This window comes from Anser cygnoides, chromosome 16 (genome assembly GCF_040182565.1).
Source record: "Anser cygnoides isolate HZ-2024a breed goose chromosome 16, Taihu_goose_T2T_genome, whole genome shotgun sequence".
Classification (NCBI taxonomy): domain Eukaryota; kingdom Metazoa; phylum Chordata; class Aves; order Anseriformes; family Anatidae; genus Anser; species Anser cygnoides.
In genome coordinates, this window is record NC_089888.1 from 10,007,983 (window position 1) to 10,029,764 (window position 21,782).

Genomic DNA, 21,782 nt, shown 5'->3' on the forward strand with positions numbered 1-21,782 from the left:
AACCTTCCTTAAATATATGTAAACACCAGGATAATCTCTCTGATCTGCCAGTCTCCCAGGTGCTTAAAATAAGCGACAAGGTTGCCAATAATAAATGCTGAGCCATACCTGATGCACAGCACTGAATCCAGCAGAATTTGTCAGGCCATTGGCTCCCTGGTAAATCCCTGTTGTGCCTAAGGGAGAGAATATCACGCTTATAAAACACAGCAGCAATCAAAACAGTGGGATATATTTAAATAAATTATTTCCAACAGGAAATAAAGTACCTGCTCCCCAGAAATAAGCATACAGTAAATCTTGACAAACATAGGCTGTAAAGACTGCAAGCTAATACTGAGGTCTGCTTACTGAAAGACATTCAAAGACAATGACCCAATTTAAAATTCTGTCACTTCTTTTTCCAATAAATAATGGAAGAGTTGTGTTTTTTTTTTTTTTTTTAATGATCTTTTTATATAAGAAAACATCTTGGATTACATTTGCAGTCTCACACACACACACACTTTCATGCATAGGTATGTCTTGGAATCTTGTCTTTATGGACCAGGTACCTAAAAATTTTTAGAAGGTTGTTTGAAAATTCGTACTCTGATGTTGGTACCCCAAACATAAAAATAATATTGCTGAAGCTTCTGGGCCAGCAGGGAGCAAAAACATTGCTTCATCCTGTGATATTAAGAAGAGAAAGGATGGACAGGTGAGTTTTACATGGTTCCTTCCCAACAAAGTAGGTGATATCTAGCCAAGGCTTCCTAGCTGTGGGAAGCATTAGTGCAAGAATTTCATGGTTAGAGAAGTAAAGGTTCAGAAAACAGGAGGTTCGGACAGTCCTCCTTTGACAGACAACTGAAAGCTTCTTGTCCCCTGGATCCTAGACCCCTGGGCAAGTTCTAGCCTCGATTTAACTCTGGTCTATGCTGTTTCCCATTTCAAAATTTTCCTCTTTGTATGGATTGAGAATTTCTCTTGGGACCACGTGGCATGATGCTAATCTATACCAAAAGTCTTCTTCCCATGTTGGCAGGAGTGTTTGCATCAAGGGATAGCTTCATGTACAAGTTGCAAAGGCTGGATTATGCTGACTCCATCCTAACAGAAGGTTAGCGAAGCCTAGGTTAGGTTAGGTTAGCCTACGAAGGGCTCCAAAGGGTACTCAGCCCCACTGCTTCCACAGTGACCTAAATACAGTGAAAGAGGTATAATTTTGTTGCTGTGTAGCCACAGTGGGCTCTTGTCTATGCTTCATTTTGTCACCTCAGAGCACCATCAATTGAGAAATTGGCCCTAATAAAGAGCCTTTTCTTCTTAACGTGTTTCTTACCCTAGGAATGATTTTGAGCAGTGCTGTTTTAGCCACATGAAGACGTGGAGACAGTCATGTGGCATCCTTTCTCCAAAGATCCACTTGCTTGTTTTTATTTTAAGACACAAGATTAGCTAGGGAATGGACAGCTGAACAAACTCCACTCTGCCAAGTGCAGCTACAAAGCACAAGCAGTGAGAAATAAATCTCACGCCAAAAAGAAACAAGAGGGAAGATCTGCCTTCCAGAACTAATTTGCTGCCACATGTAGCCTTTAAAAATAAAAGAGAGCAGAGAGGGGGAAAAGAGGGTGCAGGTGAGTGCTGGATCTCTGGAGCCTTCTTTGGATGCTGGCTGGGGAGAGCTGAGCCAGTGCAGGTGGGTTCAGGTGATGCCTCCCCCTAGCACTCACCCCTCAGAGGCAACCCCGGGAGGAAAGCCAGCACAGCACCCAAACCCTCCTCCTCCACACAGCCCGTATGGGGAGACTGCCCAGAGCAGCATCCTGACAGCGGCAACACGTTCAGCTATTGGCATTTCCCCACCTCCTACCCATGCCAGGCGTTGCTTTTCCACATCAGGAGGAATCTATTCCTGTGGTAAGCAAGCATTTCTCACCACGGCAAAGGGGAGTAATAGAGCCCCAGCGCTTACAGGCAAAAACAACTTTCACAGAACACAAAACAGCTCTTGTACACCAGAGCTCAAAACAATACAGGGGGGAATTTTTGATCCTCCTAAACTGTCATTTAGAAACAATCCATCATCCTTTATTAAAGCTGTCAAGAGGGGGATGAGTTACCTCGAGGGACTCACGCTTTATGTGTAAATTGTGATGAGAACACGTTTATTGCTGTGCTACCTGCACATGATACCATAGCTTCCCGGTTTCCAAATGATCTGAGAGAATTACAAAAAGAAGGAGAGACCTGCACTATTGGAACGAGCTTACTTTGAGCTTTGCACCAGCTGTGCAACATCAGTGGGTCCGTGCATACACGATCGGGTGTGAGCAGGGAGAAGAGGGTAAAAAATTCAGGGGTGAGAGGATGGGGAAATGATTCCACAGCTTCCTGCAGTGCTTTGTGACTAGATGCTACCTGTTGGATTTTGCACTGTGGTTTTGTGGAACACTTTTGCCATTTTAGCTGAGCTACCCCAGGTACAAGTTCAGGTAACCCCACAAGCTTTCACAACGTGGCTCCCTCTGCCCAGCAGGTTTTCAAAAGGAAGGACTGTAGTGCTGAGACAGAAACTAAACGTCTTATTTTTTTTTACCTGTGTATAAGCCTGGTATTTCCCAAAACCTTAAGTTCAGCAGGCCTGGGAACAGATTTTGGCAAATCTGTTCACTGATTCTATCTCCTGACAGTATCCCGACCAAGCACGAGTATCAACTCAAGTACTGTTTGTCTAAACTGAGATCAAACACAGTCCTCTTTTTCTTTCTTCTCCTACAGCACCACACTAGGAGGAGGGAAGCTCCTTCACCCTAGGAATACTCAGCGCTGCTAAGTTCGGTATCTCTTGGCAGCTCAGCCTTGTTAGAGCAGAACAGGTACAGATAAGGGCACTTGAGAAAACCAAGCAACCAAAGCTAGTAAAAATTCAGATTTTCTTCCCAGCTTAATAAGGATGAAAGGCTGAGGAAAAAAACAACCAACCAACCAAAAAAAAAAAACCACACAAAAAAGCCCAGAATTAATGGAATGAAACCAAAAGATCTTGAAAATCCAGGTTCAGAAATATTTCCTTTTAATTGCACTCAACATCAACATTTGTCTTGGGGACTAGAGCTGTCTCTCACAGGGATGACAGCTCAGTCCCTGTTCCACTTTACAGGCTAGACCTCCTGGAGAGACCACATTTTCAATGATGAACAATCAGTTCAAATGGAAGGCAAACAAACAAGCACCACAGTCAATGAAAATAAGGATAAAACCTCCCTTTTCACCCAAAGAAGAGCAGAGAATGAGCCCTGCTAGTTACAGTTTCTGTGAGCAACCTCGCAGAACTGAGCCACTCAGAACCCACATCAAAACTGGCCCCCAAAGTTTGTTTTTTCCTTCCTAAGTTGTTGATAAGAAATAAAAATTTTAGTAATAAAATTAATTTTGCTGCATGAAATTTCGGTTTTGCATCAGTAAATTTTACACTCAAAAACCACTGGAAAACAAACCTTACAAGCTGGCATTAGCAATTTATCCCTGTTCCTATTTTTTTTTTCAAATGTCTTCCTAGATAACAGCACTTGAAATGTTCAGAGGTAGGTTGCAATGACACTAGAAAAGCAGTGGTTATGTTCAGTGGGGCACTTCTAGGAAGCTGCTGGGGAAGCAATGTACATAAACGTTTGTCCCCCTCCCGTTTCTGAATGGATACCGCCCATTTTTACATGAGTTTTACTTGCATATACATTGGCATATTTTCCTGGCTTCTGAAGACAGCACACTACCTCAAACTGCAGCTGATTTTACATTTGCAACACCGTAGATGAGCAAGTGAGTAATTTGTTTCTAACTATCTTGGTAGCTCAATGTTGAGTAATTGCATTCAAATTCCTGCTTGCAAATCAGAAACAAGCCTACGATCTCTGCTTTTGCATCTTCTCCATATGGAATATGGTTCACATCTGTGTTCAATCAAACCAGTTGCTAAATGTCACAATGCCCTCATTCACAGGTAGCTTAAAGAACATTTAGCTGGTAATAAAACAATCTGGATTCTGGAGAAGAACAGCTCTTCAGATGTATGGTACCAAAAACTTTCCCTTTTAAAGTAAGTATATCACAAACACACTTGCATGAAAAGACACCGCATAAAAGCCATGCATATGCTGTACGTATTCAGTGCCATGGCTTCTTGATAAGTAGATGTGGCCCTTCCTTCTATGAGTGTCCAAGGGCAATATTTATAGAGAAACTCTTTGTGAGCTGATTGATGTTATACGTTCATACAGATGGATTTCATTTGCTATGTTTCCCTCATTCCAATTTTAATGCAAATATTTTCAAATCTATACCATGGTCAAAGATAATTTTCAACGGTGTGTGCATTGCTACTGCAAAAAATTTCACACCGGCTTCTCCTACTCAGACTCTTCCTTTTGCTCTTTCCATTGCTGCAGCTACAGGCTGTATTTCTTCCTTTCCCTTTCAGGCAAGGGCAAGTAAGGAAAATAAGGGAATATTCACAATTATTTTCAGTATTTTCAGAACTAAGCTCTGGCACGGCTAAAACAAAAAAAAAGTTTTATTTCAGCTTAAGAATACACAGTACAACATAGGAATATTGGTGTCTTAGAGAGTTGTGATTACAAGAAAGAATGGACCTGTGGTGCAGTTCGGATCAATACCACAGCAAGCCTGAAAATTAGTTTATGTTCTTGCATTACACAGGTCAGAGGGACCCTGTCATCAGAAAGGTGTTGTCTCAGTCTCCTGTGCTGCTCAGAAAAGAATAATCCACTATATTTAAAAGAACAGATGGTTTGTACTTCCAGTATTTAATAAGATACTCAAAAACCAGAGGAGACAGCCAGGTTCAACTAAGGTGGACAACAGGGCACTTATCACAGCTCCCTGGGTAGACAGCACTATTTGCAACTCAGAACATGGCAAGCTGGACTGAGACAAGGGGGTTTGGAGGACAGCTGCCATGGGCCCTTCTGAATATGCCTGAAATAGAACGACGACGTTTAGATTGAAGTGCTTCCTCTAACTCGTAGATGAATCACACAGCGGTTTTAGGGGGAGTTCTCTCAAAGGATTATTTGACCACTTAGCACTAATAAAATAAATGCCTACAGGGTTCAGTTGAATTGCATGGTATTTCACAACCTTGCCTATAACGGCTTGTATAATCTTACATTAGCAAGCTGTTTTCCTAAAGGAAACAATGTTGACTATGAGCGAGGCAAGGAAAGGCCTTCGCCTAAGTCCCAGCAGAGTGTGCATTACTCTACGCCACGAAGAACATCTGGATGAAGATTTGCATGGTCATTCAAAAAGGTTCCTTGCAGTGCTTTAGCTCTCTGACAAGCTAATGTTTCCTGTAGTAAATATTGCCTTCTCCAAGCTGCTACTTTTTTAGCAAGAGGTTAAGCACTCCTCAAAATTACCTCCTACCAACTATACTCCAGTGCCTTGTAATGTTCCAAATCCTACAACATCTGCCTGCATTTATTGGGCAAGAAAACTCATAAAATGTTGCATGGCTGTCAGCTGTGGAGGTATTTCAAGACTATCTGACCTGTTAAAGGAGAAGAAAAACTCAACCCATATGTACTTTGCAGCATATTGCTCAACTGTTTGCCATTAGGCATCATGAACCCTTCCCCAAAAACAGTCTTGTATTTCTGTCTGAACAGGCTCAGACAGTATGGGGAAGAGCACACTATATTAACCTAGATGAAAGCTTGGCTCTACCATGTTATAGCACTTGACATCAGCAGTGTCTATTAAAGAATATTGCTCCCGGGAGCATACAAACACCTCCTGCAGATAATACTCCCTGACATGCAGCCCATTTAAAACATGCCCCTTCTTCTCCCACTACAATCCCATTCACTCCAGCTAACCTGACCAGGTGTTTGTGGGCACTTCAAATGGTGATATAAAACACATTTCGCAGCACAGTTTTTCTGTGTCCAAGCTCTTCCCTTGCTGCCTGCTTCTGGGAGCACCCGAGGCACGGAGCCTCAAAGAGCTTTAACGAGTGATAACCAGGCCGCTTGTACAGGCCTGGCTTTTACCGTGCTTTGGAGCCTGGTCACCTGTAGAGCTTAATCGAGCCCAACAATGGTGTTGAAAGTGCTGGGATGGTTTACGTTCACTCTCAGGATTTGAACCCTGGGAAAGCAATTCAATTTTATCTTTTTTTTTTTTTTGAGAAAGTGTTCCTTTTAACCACTCCAATCCAATGATGCTGCGGCTACAGAAGGAAATCACATTGGATTGTCTTCAAGAACAAATTGCAAGGCAATGTTTTAGGCTAAAAAGTGAACATCCTTAGGACAATGAGGTAGATTCTTTCAGTGCAATCCCTTGTTGAAATAAGCATCAGCAAAACTGACTTTATCTGGGGGACTCCATGGGCACCAAAGATTAAAAATTCCTCCTGCTGCAGGTTTGATGCGGGGCACAACCCTGCTGCAGCCCCACTGACAGATAACTGTACACGATAAAGGAAAGCTGGATTTGATACCCGCTGTTCTGTTTAGTGGTTATGAGTTCCCAAGTCACCATTTAAATCAAACAAGCCCTAGAACTTCTGCTGTCATGTAATTGAGGTAAAAACCTGCCCTGTGAGCATAGCCATGTATCTAGCAATTCCCTTCCCCTTGAGCAAGACAAATCTCTATAAATACCAAGAGAAAAGAAAAGAGCAAGCTGGACAGCATGTTTCCACTCTTTGACCCATCGTTTACGATCAAGATAACTTTACTGACCGCTTCCTAGAGCCAGACAATTGCCACAAGGCTTTTCCAGTCCCTCTATGCACTGCTTTGCTACTGCAATACCTCCGGGAAAGTAAAAAAAAAAAAAAAGGAAAAAACAGTGACCAACAGAGGATGCTCAGAGAAAGGTATGAAAAACAAGACAAAAGCAGAATGATCTGCCTGGTACTGCCTCATCAGCTTCAATTAATCTGCCAGATACAGACTTTCTAAGCCAAATGTATATCCTCTTCTTTTTATCCTTAATAACTCTCAACGGGCTCTTGGACTCTTCTTCAGACAGTGCAGGTATTGTAGTTCTACAGGTCACAATACTGTAGAGCACAAATTTCAGTATTTGAACCCTGCCAATACAAATAGAAAGTGTATCCAAATTACATGTAAAAAAACCAACCAACATGCAAGAAGGTTATCTGATGCCAACACAGCAGTTAAGAAAGTCCTGATTTGCAAAGCCTGTGCTAAGTGAAGCAGAGTCAGACCCTATTTGTCCGCAAACATCAACACAGTCTTTGATCATATGATTGCACTCTATTTTTTAAGGCTCTATTTTGAGCATTACCTCACACAGTGCTTAAAATGGAGATAAAACAAAAAGCAGTACAAATACTGCACTGGTATCATGAATCATGGATCCTAACTTTCAAGTGCTTGCCTATGCAGGTACGCTAATTTTTAATGTAAATTTCATATGTAATTTTATACTAGCTCTTCTATTGCCTTGTAGATATTTTCAAGAAAACATTATTAGGTGTTCCAAATCAATTATTCAGTGAAGCTTCTGTAACATTTTAGCATATTCCATGAGAACTGCATTATAACTGAATAATCAAGGCCAAGTTCATAATTTCCCAAGCTGTTACCATCTGATGATTTTTTGACCTGCAAAAATTAAGAAAATACAATCCATAAACAGAAGTCTCCACAACACCCAAACACCTCTGTAACTCAACTGTTTTCTGTGCTGATGTTGCATCTATATGAAAGAGAACAGTAATTTCAAAATTACTTATTTTTAAAGCAGAAATGTTAACTGCAGATATAAGCTGATCCAAACATATATGCCACCTCTTAGCTACCAAACCTCCATTAAGATATGAAAAATGTTCCCTTTTTCTCATCCACTTCTTATTAGCTCTATAGCTCTCTCACTTGTACGAGATGTCAAAACTGTGATTTAAGATCTCATTATAGCAAAGATGTATTGTTTCCTTTGAAATACATGCACCCGTCTGGTCTCTGAGGTCTCAATAGAAATCTCAGCAGAGCCTCATGTAAAAAGGATTTTAGTGTAATGTTTGACCGTTTCATTATTCATATTTTTTCCAGTTTGTTCAGTTGTAAAGGCATCTACAAAACATTAATATGTAAAAAGGAGAACACAGATCCAGGAACGAGGAGACCTTTCTAAGATAAATTAAAATCTTGGCTATTGTTTTGCATGTCTCCTTGCAGATGTCAAATCATCACCTGAAGTTCGAAACAGCTAAAATAGACATCTTAATTGCCACTTCTTAAGCCCGCCTTTCTTAATGACTATGCATACCTTTCTGGCTATTGCTCAGGACTGTAATCTTGGAAATCTCTCATAGTCATATTATCTAGGTTATACCTAAACTCTAAGATTTCTTTTTGCCTAATATATGGCCTCTCCAATCCATGCAGACACCTTTTTGCCTAATATATGGCCTGTCCAGTCTATGCAGTGATGACGTACAAACAGCATTTACCACGATCACTGGGCAGCACTCACACTTTTTATTTCAACATCAACACCCAGACAGGCAGCTAGATGCTATGGATATCAGGCCCGGAACAGTCATTCTGATGTTTTGTAGAAGACACCCCCAGAATTTTATCCAACACTTTCTGCAGTGAACCTGTGAATTGCCTTACATTCAAGCACATTTGTCTGAAACTACCTGTAGTTCTTAACACAGAGATTTGGACAGATACTCTGAAACAGGAACCATGCTAGGAGAATGAAGCCTCATGAAGCGTCAAGCAGCTCTTCACAGCAGGCAGCTGGGTGTGGGAAAAGCCCTTCTCCACACAGCCCTTTCCACACCTTCCTCAAGCACCTCAGCAGATATCAGATACCTCCCAAGCACACGCTCTGTCTCAGAGCAGGCTCCTGGTTTCAGCTGTGCCACTATCACAACTTAGGTTTTCTGCCACTACTTCGGAGTTTCCATGAGTGCTACTCAGCCATGACAACCTGTGTCCCCATTCATACTTTAAGCCTTACCACAAGCCCTGGTGTTTCTTAAGGATGAAGGCACCGACAAAGACGCGTTACACCTCTGATAAGCCTCGACAGAGAAAATGTTTAAGACTAGTTGTCAGCCCCTTTCTCTCCTGCAAATATACATTTGCTTCAGAAACATGCACCCTGGTGCCTACTCCCTCCCGTGGCACATCCCTTCCCAAGTCCCTCCTTGTTTAATAAGGACCTAGGAATCTGTTTTAATATCAACTACAGTAAGGTTTCTGAATAGTAGCACCAAAAAAGCAGTAAATAGGAAAAGTTAAGGCAGGGCTTTCTCCTTGGGTCTCAGTAGCACAGATCCTTGAAGCTTACAGTGCATCACTGTCAACACCTTCGCCTCTCCCCACGAGTTCCCTCTCCTGTAAGATAGTTGTTTCTTAAACAAAGTAAATGTAGCATGGTCAGCCCCTGGTGTTTAGAAATCTCTGAAAGGGAGATTGTGCTGTTATTCTGGGGAAACTTGTATTTACACTGTAAAAAGTGAGGTCTGACCCCTCCTGAAGAGAGGCCTCTCCCCGCTGAACTCACCATTGAGCAGAGGACAGCTTTGCTGCCACAGTTTTAGACTGCAACTAATGCAAACCAGCTGCGAAGCAGAAGCATTTGAAAGAGGCTACTCATTTGCTACTGAGGTTTTAATTTTATGAATCTAAGGCTGTTAAGATTGACAGTTTGCTGAGAATATTTTCTCCGTCTCCTTTATTTTCTGGGACTTATGGGTTCACTATCTGTATGCCAAAGTGTGATCCACATTTCTCAAGTGTAAATTGAGATTTACCCTTCTTGCACATTTCATCACTAAATATTTAAAGAATCAAGCTTAAAATTAAACATGTCGCTTTCTTTGCAAAATTAATGCATGCAGAACTATCTGTTCACGCCAAATAGATATTTATGGGCTCACTTTAAATATGTAACACACAAACTTGCACACAAGTGCAAGAAATTCAGGCGTCTCTTTGAAAACAGTATCAAGATACTGACAAGGGCCAAAATGTTTCAAGCATAATAAAACATTTCAATCAGTTAAATGTTCAGATTTTACTTTGTCTCAAGCATAAGCAATTCGTTCCACAAACATAAGCAACATCCATGATTAGTCCATTTCAAATCAGCATTGCACAAAATATATGCCACTTTCTATTCATTCATTACTTGACAGCTGATCAGAACAGACTCTACAAAGAAAACAAATGCTCAGCAGTAGCAAAGAATTTCACTGCGTAGGTCTTTGGCCCCAAATTTATGTCTGTACTGAACTCAATACTACTTTGCAATTCCTTGGCAAAGGAAATTTATCCCAGTTACGTAACCGAATTTTCCTTTGTAATGTAAAAAGTATTTTGCGGGTAGATGAATTTGGCTATTAAAAAAAAAAAGGTCAAATCTTTTCCTGCCCAACAACAGTATCTGCAGTATCTGCACAGTTTTAACTGTTGTGCAATTTCATAGTTTCATACCAGCTGTCATTTTAGCAATAATAACTGAAGAGCAAGGCATTGTCTAGGAATTAATGACAAGCTGGGAAGAGATGGCCTGATGTGCAATGAGGGGGTAACACATGCTCATGTGACCACAGGAAATGCTCTATAAGCTGGCTGCTATTGCTCTCTCTACATAGCTTATGGTTTTTTATATTAGCTAACACACTGGCACAATTTTCTCATAGTATTTCACATAGCTGATTAAATGACAAGTTTATTACATTCCAAAGACTTCCTTAAGCATTTGATAATTCATTTGCTCCTATGGAGGTTCAGATTCCGTTCTGTTACGCTAACGTGAAGTCCAAAAATATTCTTTCCAAGTGAGCAAAAGGTTGTCAGGCTAATATTCATGGGACTAAAACCCAAGTCTGCTCTTCACTCACAATCCAAGGGACAGGAAGATCAACACATCAGGAAGCGAACAGCACGCAGAGGGATGAGAGATGATGCTGGATGAAGCATCTACTGCCCACGCAAATCCGAAGCAACAGTTTGCAGCATCAAGAATCTCCTCCAGTAACCAAGGAGAAATACATACAAGGTGTTATAAAACTAGGTGAGGTTGTCTGTAATATGCAAAATGGCTAGAGGGTAGATGCATAAAAAGTATCTCTGAGGGTTGCTGTAAAAAAAGGGGGGGGGGGGGGGGGAGAGGGGCTGAGAGGTGTTCCAAAAACAAAACAAAAAAAACCAACCCAACCCAACCAAACAAGACACATTTTAATTGGAACATTTGTTTCATGTTCTGACCAGCTATTTACAGCCTTATGAAAACAAAAGGAAAGTAATAATTATCATAAGCTGTGGAAGTGTATGGTTTTACTAATCTTAATCAGCTCTACCAGACATGGTATCACAGACAGATACACACCAGCAATTCAACCAGAGAGTGCTGGGTTTGAGAGCCCTGCTCTTCCATTTCTTTGAGGTATGGAACCATTTGGGTAAGATTATGCTTGGCTGGAGTACAAAAGTTTGCCCTCCTGCAACTCTAGTCTGTTTGTGCTGTTACCATTAATGCAGTGAAGCCAGAAAAGAGAGTGGGTGCATGTCATTAGCTTATTTGGGCCCCTGCCCAACAAGAACCATTTTCGTCAATTACCAGTTTAGACAGTAAACTCTTTGGGACAGAGGCTGAATATAATCTTTATGTCTTGTATTCCATTTCTACTACTGAATAATAATTTGACCAAAGGTCTGAGCAAATCACTGAACTGCTAAATTTTCATAAAATGCAAACTTAGAAAAATGTGTGTTAAAAAGTAAATATATTTCTAATATCTAGCCTATGGTGTTGTTCAGTGCTGCAGCTGTGTACTTACATAACGATCTGTTAGGAAATGGCATATAGAAGCAACACTTCTTTCCCCCAGCATTACAAATGTATTATTTTAAAGACAGAAAAATCTAATTCAAACTGACACTTTTTCTTCTGATTCATGGCTCTGGAAATAAGTGGCATCCCTCAACTGGTCATATGCACATTGCAAATATCTTAGCTTCATTATCACATATTATTTTTGTAAATACACTAATGGCCTGAATCAATGCTGTAAACATCACTGATTAAAAAGAAGAGAATACTGTCCCTCCTTCAGAGTAAATAACACTAGATTTCAGTCTATTTGAATGTTACTCAGTCTGCCAAAATACTATCATACCCACTCTGTTACATGGCAATTAAAATCATTATTTCAATCTATAGTAAGTTTGCGACACGGTTTCATGTCATTTTTGTCAGCTATGGAACTTGCCAACCTCATCTTTTATATTTATATGTCTGTGTGACATATTGCATTAGCTATTTGGCTTAAAAGCCCTTCCACGTTTAATTTATTTTCATGCTATGGAAGCATGAAAATAGATTTCCCCTTCTGGCTGTCCACAAAATATTTTTTTAATTTTTTTTTTCTTTACCACTTAGTGACTGAAAGAGTGTTTTATCCTCATTATTACTTTTCAGTGTATTCTGTTCTTGCTAAAGAACCAGGATACAGGTGGAAACAGCAGTTAAAAATGTAAAGCTGAACACTACATTGCATCTGCATCATCTGTGTTTGTAATGAAAATGAACGGATTTAAGGGAGAGCAGAATCTGGCTTCAAAAGTGGCACATTATTGACAACAGCCATCAGGGAGGTGAGGCCCTGACACACAAATCCCAGCCAGAGCTTGTGCTGGTTCCAAAGAAACATGAGAGCAAACCAATCAGTTCCAACTACCTTGGCACTTACTGAAGGAGAACATTTGTCCTAGAGCCCTATGAGACAAAGTATTTGTCACCCAAAAGGTCATTAGTCCGTGATTGCATAACACACCTATTTCCTGGCCGTGTAATTCATAAACGAGGGGACCGCGAGGATTTCATAGCCTGCACAAGCTGCTCAAGATTCATGGCCTGACCACCCATGCCTGCAGACAGCTTCACTGTGTTGCTCTGGGAGCTGATGCTCAAGAGAGGCCAACATCAGTCAAAGTTATTTCACTTATAGGTACTTGAGCTACTACTGTCTTAAAATACTTGTAGACCTAAGCTTGAAAAAAAAGCCTTTTTCCTCACACTTTAACATACAATACTAAGCAGCAGGCACTCGTGGAGATTACTTTCCTTACTGATCCACTGCACATGTCAGCCTCTTCAAGATCCCTTCTCTCTTTTGACATGACATAATAAATATTTTGTCCTTGAAGTGAGGGTTAAGAGCTTGACTCTTCAAGTCCCCCTGAAATTCGATTTTATGAAAGCATTTAAATAAAAATTTGCACTTTCAGCTGTTTTATCACATCAGTAAGAGTTCCTGCCTGGGGCCAGTAATGGGGTGGCCAATAGGACTGATGTGAACTTGGCAGAAGTCCCAACAGTCCTGGAGTTTGGGTGGCATGGAGAGTTGCTGGATTGGGTTAAGGAGATGGAACAATTGCCTCCCTGCCCCCAGGTGCTGCAGCGTGGGAAAGCACGGAGTGCACATTCCTCAGTAGCACTCAGCACAGGAAGGCTCCTAGCTTCTCACTCAAACCTTTCACCAGCACTCAACAAGGTAAATAAACTGTATGATCAGGGAAATTCAGACTGTTCCCCTGCATAAGCAAGGAGAAGAAGGGTTGAAATATTTGTTTACAACAGGAAGACACATTTACTTCTGCTCCCTTTGCCTTGGAGTAAGCACCTGCCACTTGCAGAAACAGTTTTCCTTTGTTTTCCCCTTGAATTTCAGCCAGTGAGCTGGCTGAAATGGCATAAAAATCTGAATGAAAATAAGTGATTTTATCTAACACCACAGCGTTGCCCTAAGAAACATTATATGAAGGTACCTTGGGCACATTCATGGTCATACAAACATGCATGAAGTTCCTCCCAGTCTGCTTTGGCACAACACACGCAGTTAGGTCAGTATTCTTTGCAAGTGTAAGATTTTCAAGTGCTGATGCACAAAAGTTGTTTGTCTAAACCTCTTGATTGAGTAAAGGGGCCATCTTAAAAATTTCAGTCCCAAATGAGTCAAGAGTTTGCCTTCCCAAACAGCTCAGATTCTTCTAAGCTAACACAAAGCACATGTGGGAGCTGCATTCTGGGGAAACAAAAGAAAAACACAAAACCAACACCGGAAACCTAGACATGAATACACTGGTCTTCCAAGGCATGAAAAGAAAATGCCCATACTTCTGTCAAAAGTGGTGCAACAACCATTAGTATCTCATCATAAAGCAGCTAGTCAGGCTAGAGCACAACTGCTGTTGCTCCAGGAGGGCATATACATGACACTTCAGCTCACTGACAAAGCAGCAAACAAGCTGCAACACTCCAACAGCTCCAACTGCTGATAACTGCAAGCCAGTTTTACCAAAGAGAGAGGACTTCCACTGCTAACAGCGTAACACAATCTCAAAATGAGACTGGGACATTCAAGGAGCAAAATAGAAGCCAAAAACTGAACTCCTAGTTGGAGTAGGATGGATAGAGCTTGTAGGAATCAACATTAAGAAAACCACAGCCTTGTGCCTTTTTGGTTTGTTTTTTGGTGACACATTCAACTCAGGTGTCTCCAACACGTCCCACATGGAATCTAAGCCACAAAAAACACCTTAGTGTTAGAGATGTGTGCTTTGACAAAACTGGCACGTGAAGTCTCAGCCAAAGGTAACCTCTCAATATTCAGCTTTCCTAAATAATTTCTGGAATGAAATGGATTTTACCTTGTTTCCTGGTTTATATAACTGTTTAGGATTTTATTTGCTCTTGGATTTAAAGTCAAAGCAGATGTGTCTGTCCACGTTTCACATTCAGGGCTGAGAAGAAATACAATTTTCTCCTTCCTTTCTTCATTACGTGGGGGATAGCTAAGTGTAGTGACACAGACGGACACTTTGCCTAGAGTTTTTAAAAAAGACCCCCAGCAATATCAAAGAGCAAAATAAGAGACTTTCTCCTTCCCCTGGCTTCCACATGAACTTGGACAAATCATATAATTCTTCTGTGGTTTCCAACCCTTGGAAAGTCTTTGAGGCAAGGACAAAGACAAGGCAGAATGCATTTGCCTTCCCTCCAGCAGCTGGATCTTGGAGTGGATCAGCCTCTCATGCGCATTTTGTACATACAAGCTTGCACTGCTGCCGGCAGAGCTGCTGCAGTTGTACATGAGCTGCTTTTAAACTAGGCAGTCTGAATAGGTGTAGTCGCAGCAGGGAAGTCTTCCAATTCACCAGAACCTAAGTTGGGCAATTTTTAACTACCTGAGGCATGTTCATTTGTGTTACTGTTACGTCATCAGCTGTAATGAAGGTATTTGCTAAGAAACAGCAAGAGTATTTGCATTTTAATCTCTTGGAATTGTTTATTTAATGCTTGGCTCAGTTCATGCACTCAAGGCAATTCATGTTCCATGCAAGGCACTTTCAAATACACACACGCTGAGGATTAGCAGAAGACGAAAGTCTAATCCTTGCATTTTACTAGTCAAGTTCAATATAAATATCAAAGTGGACTCAGAGTAAGAGACCTACAAGCGAGGAACGAAACTGCACTCTCACAGGACTCAAGGTGGAAGGACAGAGATGGAGCGACATTTTAAGGACATGATCTGTTTCTCAGAACATACTCATTATTCTTTTTTGGGTGTAAAATGATTGATAAAGCTGAAATGGTTATGCCATGGTTCCTCTAATGCAACTGTTGACTCCTTGAAGAATTCTCTGGACAGTATTTTTAAGTCCAGATTTCACAGAGTTTATCCAAATCTTAATACTCCCCCTCTGATTCATGCATAATGACTTGGCAAGTTTCAGGAAAATAAATAAATAAACAAACATAATTCACAAAGATCAGGAACAAAACACGCTGGAGGAAAAAAACACGTTAGTATAGCTATGATAACAGAAACCTCCCATATGCACTTAAGGTTTCTGACCAGCAGCACCAAAATACTCAAAGAAATCAAATTTCATGCTAAAAATGAGTTAAAGTGAATCACAAAATGAAATTTCACCATTTTCATTTATTTCACTCTTTCTGGCAATTCAGATTTAAACCCTTTCAAGACTTTCTTGGAGTTGGCAAATCAACACTGACTCTCATGAAATCTGGTGTTTCGTACAGCTTCTGAAATTGAATGATGAAAAAATAACTAAGTTTTATTTTTAGGAATAAAGTGTATTTTGGCCTTCCTGGTTGTACAACAAAACAGAGTGTTAGAAAGCTCCAAGCACAAGGCACTGTCATCGATGCCATAAGGAAATCCAATTCTCTATTTTATAACCAGTTATTATTCTGACAGTAATAAAACAGCTATTCTAAACTTATTAAGTCTCAGCTCAGGAACCTTGGGAAAAAACAGCTGCTTTCAGCTTTGCTTTTCTGAATTTCACCTCAACAGCCTGTAGTTATTCAATGATGTTGGTACTTCAGGAGATAAAACAGGTAGATGTATCTTAGCAGGCATTTGCTATGTGTTAGCAGTAAAAAGAAAAATAATATGAAGGTATCTTTTTTTTTTTTTTTTTAACTTCAACGGTGACAATATACAGCAGTTTTACCATGGAGCAGATTGTTCAGAACAGCACTGGGGAGAAGCATAATACCACCATTACTACTGGCATGAAGTGTAAAACCACTTTTGTTTTGTTTCCACTCAGAATACAGGAATTCACACTAACCCTAGAATCCCAAGGAGGCAATCACAAAATTAATTTTAAAAAGAACAAAACAACAACGAAACAAACAACAACAAAACAAACAAACAAGAACAGTCTTTGTAGAAAAGCAAAGCTTATATTGGTCATATGTTAAGTTTTGCTAGGGTATACAAGTTCTAAATCCAGTACTTCTGCCAGAAATTAATTCCTTGATGAGCACAACAGACCTCCACAGACTTACCGTCTCTCCTTCCCTGACTGCCTACACCTAATCTTTTCATTCTAATTGCAAAAGGAAAAGAATTGATCTAATAAGGGGTATATTATTGTGACTTCTCATAGCACATGCCACAAGGCAACAAGCTGTACTTACCATGCATCTGGTAGGTGTATGGTGCTTGTCCAGCAGTTGGGGTAGTGAAGCTGGATCCATAGCTAAGAAACCCACTCTGTCCCGGGGAATGGCTCAGGCTGTCCTCTGTTTTGATGCCTTTGGAACATATAGTAGAAACCAACAGCAGAACATGAGTGCTTGTCACATAAAGGTATAAAAATGCGAGTTTAGGAATTCAGAATATTTCAGATAGATTTTAAACTAATGAACTCTTTTGTTTTTTTCCTATAATTTCTATTTTTTTTAGAAAAAAATCTACATTACTCAAAGAGCTCTCAAGTAATACAGTCAAGTACATTCACCACAAATGGTTGAGTCAGCTACATCCTGTATGCACACCTGAATGAACTTTTGCTAAGACAGAAAAGCAACCATGAATAACATTGTTTTCAAAAACAATTTATGGACAGTTTTGTTTTAGAATTACTTAAACTCATTGACTCAAGAACTTTCTGAACAGTTATCAGATGCAAGCAACGATTAACAAAACAACAGAGCCTGCAGCAAACTAAGCTCAAGACTTCTGTTCTCAATAGAGTTATTATCTTCTACTTACATTATATTTTCAGCTTTGGTAGTATAATATTTATTAACAGGTCATACAGGAGGGGTTATCACCTATTCAGATAGATATACAGTTCAGGAACAGAAGCCCTGAAGCCACAAAATCTTTTCATTACTAAAATTGGGCAATTAAACTGACAATTTACAGGGGGAGCGGCCCCAGCTGAATTAAACACTGCAAGAGGAAACCTTTGCTTGTAGTGAAAGGGGCTGATATTTTCTTCCGAAATGCTGCCATGAGTCTACAGCTGTATTATTAAAATAAACAGCTGAAAGGTATGTCTTATTATGAACCCTTTGGGTGTGATCCTCCCTCTCCTTTGCATGTCTATTTGCACAAAACCAAAAATGACCATTGGACGCATCCTGAGTATGGGGGCTAAACAAAGACCCTGTTGATGTTCTGGCTTTGGATTTATACGCTTCCCAGGCTGCTGTCGTCTTTTAGCACTTGCAGGCAAACTTGCCAAAAGACAAGTCAAATCCATGTGCCTTTCATGAAGCATACTGTTTTCTAGCTTAATGACTCTTAGAAGTAACAAGTCTGCATTTGCTCAGGTTGGAAATAATTTCTCCCAGATTATGTCTTCTCTAGTAAAATCATTTCTTTTAGCTTTAGGTGAGAATAACTGCAATATAATTTGAGTACTAGTTAGCAACAATATGACAATGCTGCATTGTGAAACACAGGAAGTTTATTTGGACAGTGAGTGAACATATTTTGGTGCAAGCGTCTGGGTCCATTACTGCCGGGAGAGCAAAAGGATTTGCGAGTGTATGTAGAGAAGCCTCTTTTCATAACATCCCATGATTTTCAATTACATCAGCACTCCGCATGCAAACACTCAACCTACCCTGGCTACAATTAATCTTCAGCAAATGGGCCTTTTTGGAAGTCTAAAAATTGTTGTCAGACAGTGAAATAACTTAGCACCAAATTAATTTCCACACAATGTTCTGTTTTGTCTAGAAACTGGCCGAGTTTTATTTTTGTGCCTAAAAACAATACTGCTTCATTGTTCTTGGTTGTCAGCCAGGTGGAGTTTTTCATATGCTGTGTCAAGTATCTTAGAGAGGGTATATGGATTGGGGGAGGGAAATCACTGCTCAAGGATGCTAAGAGGTCATCTGCAGGATTTATAAGCAGCATATGGGCCTGACACATGTATGCCCTAAAGACTCAAGGCAGTAGCAAATGGCTCTACTTTCACCTGCTCTAACAGGACAACTGTTCAGAGTTTTTCTTGGAAATCAGCCAGATGATGCAAACACACAAGTAGCTCCAGGAAAAGGGTCTCAAAACATTCCTCTTATCATCCTGGTAGAGCTTTGTCTCTGCCAAGCCCATTTCCCTGGCCTTCCAGACTGTTGCACTGAATTTCCCTTCGGTAAAAGCCTTATCAATAGCTCTATAAAAGCTTCTTGTTGGGAAAGAATACTGTATTTGCCAAGCAAACAAAGGTGTTTAAGAGCACGAGAGAAACCAGGAGTGGAAAAGGAACCTATGAAGCCATTTTAATGCTGCAAGTCTCAGCACTCATGGGATCAGCAAGGAATAAGGAGCCCAAAGCTTTCTGTTAAAGAACTGTGCCTAAGCAGGAGTAATATCTCTTTGGTCTTCAGGAGTGGAAAGAACTTCCCAATTGCCTCAAGTGCTTGGTATTTCCATGCACAGCTTGAAGACACTCTTAACACTTGGTTTGCCAGGCTTTCCACCATCAGGAGTGCTGGTTTAGTTAGTTCTCTGCCTGAACCCCCCCAGCTGCTCCTGGCCCAGCATCATCTCCCCACAGCTGCTTGCAAGGCTGTGCAGGAACGCAGGGAACAAAGCTGACGAGGGTTAGAAATGCTCACGGCACTTATAGCTAATAACCATCCATTGAAACATAGACTGTCTTCCAAAACTGTAGTACTCCCTATCTTTTCACCCATGTCTTACTTTGCTCTATGCCTTGGTTCTTCTGTAATAGTATACAGATTTTTTTTCCTAACATAGCTTTTATCATTGAAACCACAGGAAGAATCAAAGGCAAAATGTATTTTACCTAAGTATCTTATTTACTACAAGAGACTGTCTTAGCAGTGAGTCATGGGAACAGTCACAAGCTACTACTACAAGTAGCACATACCACTGAACCTGTGTTTTTCATGCTGTCTCATATCCTATTACTGACCAGCTCCAACCTTACCTAGTTTGTAAGACCATATCCCAGGATATCAAAGGGATGATAGATAATTCAAAGTAATCCTATCATTTCTAACAAAGTCAGATTTTCCTCCAAGCCTAAGAAGAGAACACTGCCAAGACAGAAATGACCTTTCATTCTAAACCTTTAATCTTCAAATATATTTTTCTAACAGTAATAGGAAGATGTCCTCAAATATAACATGGTATCCAAGTACTCACTGTAGGAGGGTATGCCATAGGGCTGCCCGGGAGCAGGGTAGGCAGTGTATGCAGCAGCCTGTTGGATTCCCGCGCTGTACTGAGTCTGTCCATATGTTGCCATTGTTGGGAATGATGAGACTGTCACTATATGGGGATAATGTCTATTGAGAACAAGAAAACAGAGGGCATAAGGCAATAGTTATTATACATGATCTTCTAGAGTACATGTAAAACATTTCTAGACATTTTGATAAAATACCATCAATATGCTACAATGATGGTGAATATTTTGGAGCTCAGAGTTTACTACACTGGGGCAAAAGTTTGTTTCAGTATATGGCTCCTCATATAAACTATTAAGATAAAGCTACCTGTATGCATTGGGACTTTTTCAACTCTGCAAAATACACACAAGTTAAAAAAAAAAAACAACTCAGTACTCTGATTGCCACGTTTCATGTTGAGTCTGCCAAACAACCAGGTGTCATGGGAAACCTCTGACATTTTAACATATTCCTCTATGGTCACCAACAAACAAAGCAACATTCAAAGTGATAAGGTTTAGATTCCCAGGGGTACGAATTTTCAGTACACAATACCTCAAACCTTCTTTCACTCCATATCTAACAAGATTAGGGAAACTGGTTAGTTCACTGGGCCTGAGACATGCAGAGGAACAGGTGGATGGGCTTAAGACAAATGTATTTTAAGGTGACAAAAGTCTACAAAAAATGGCTGTTCAGCAAAACATTATTTTTAATATCACAGCACTTGACAGAAACACTCACTTTGTGGAGTACAGATGGAGAGGACAATGTGGAGCTGCTTTGCTGTTGCCTAGGAAAAAAAATAAAATTAAAGGGTATTAGATTTTCATCATGTTCTGTTCTACAGCCAAGATGATACCATTGCTTTTACAACTGGTAGTTTGAGAAAAATATACAGTAATTAGGAGACATTGTTTTGGAGTAAATCTCAAAAGAGCTGAAGCAGATAAACTTATTCTCCACTTAACAACAAATAAATATATCTTCAGTTTCTCACTGAGGGTGCTACTGATTGACTGAGTTACCATTTTCTTCTTCGCATGGGACTGGTACCAACCATGAAGTTGGGCTTTGGTAGGATGAATCATGCTAAAGGCTATAAAAGCATCTGCTATGATCACTGAAGTGATTTAAGATCACTGCACTTTTTGCCCCTTTGCTTTTTTTTTTTTTTTTTTGATATTCTCCTAGACCGTGACTGACTTTCTTTAAAATGCTAGTTAAAACATATAAAGCCAAAATAAATATAAAAAATACAACACGGTAAATCTCCTCATTCTTGATTTTTTTGAGTTAACCATCTACCTAATTGACCTGCCAATAATCAAAATACTAAACCATTAGAAAATGTATCATACAAGTTAAATGTGCAGGATGCTTTCCAATGTATCAGACAGTTGTGTTCTGTAACACTAGCAAAGCAAAACATGCCATCTTTATCTAGAGATATATTTAGGCTTAATTTTAATTTTTATTTTTAAACCTAAGTCAAAACTCGCATGTTGTAAGGAAAATACCATACTTAAATGCCACCATGAGTATTATTATGCAGGTTGGCTCCATAATGCCATCCAAATTCTGATTCTCCAGTCCTGGTTGATGTTAGATGTTATTAAAGCAGTATAAACGCCAACACACCTTCACAATCATCAATAATGACATTAGGCACAACACATCCAACCTTTTTATCTGCTGGCAGTTATCAATCAACACACCAAACTAATTGCAAAGAGTTTCTC

At 40.1% G+C, this 21,782-nt stretch overlaps 1 protein-coding gene across 26 annotated transcripts in view; it reads right to left on the bottom strand.

The window, feature by feature from the left end:
• The window catches only part of EYA2 (EYA transcriptional coactivator and phosphatase 2), a 111,369-nt gene that overhangs the window by 46,225 nt on the left and 43,362 nt on the right, over positions 1-21,782 (bottom strand). For all 26 annotated transcript variants that reach the window (XM_048072636.2, XM_066978068.1, XM_066978058.1 and 23 more), the window contains 4 exons: positions 20,785-20,833; positions 20,015-20,157; positions 17,023-17,139; positions 109-176 (listed from right to left, as the gene is read on the bottom strand). In XM_048072636.2, the coding sequence (XP_047928593.1) occupies positions 109-176; positions 17,023-17,139; positions 20,015-20,157; positions 20,785-20,833 (377 nt within the window). The remainder of the gene's footprint in view (positions 1-108; positions 177-17,022; positions 17,140-20,014; positions 20,158-20,784; positions 20,834-21,782) is intronic.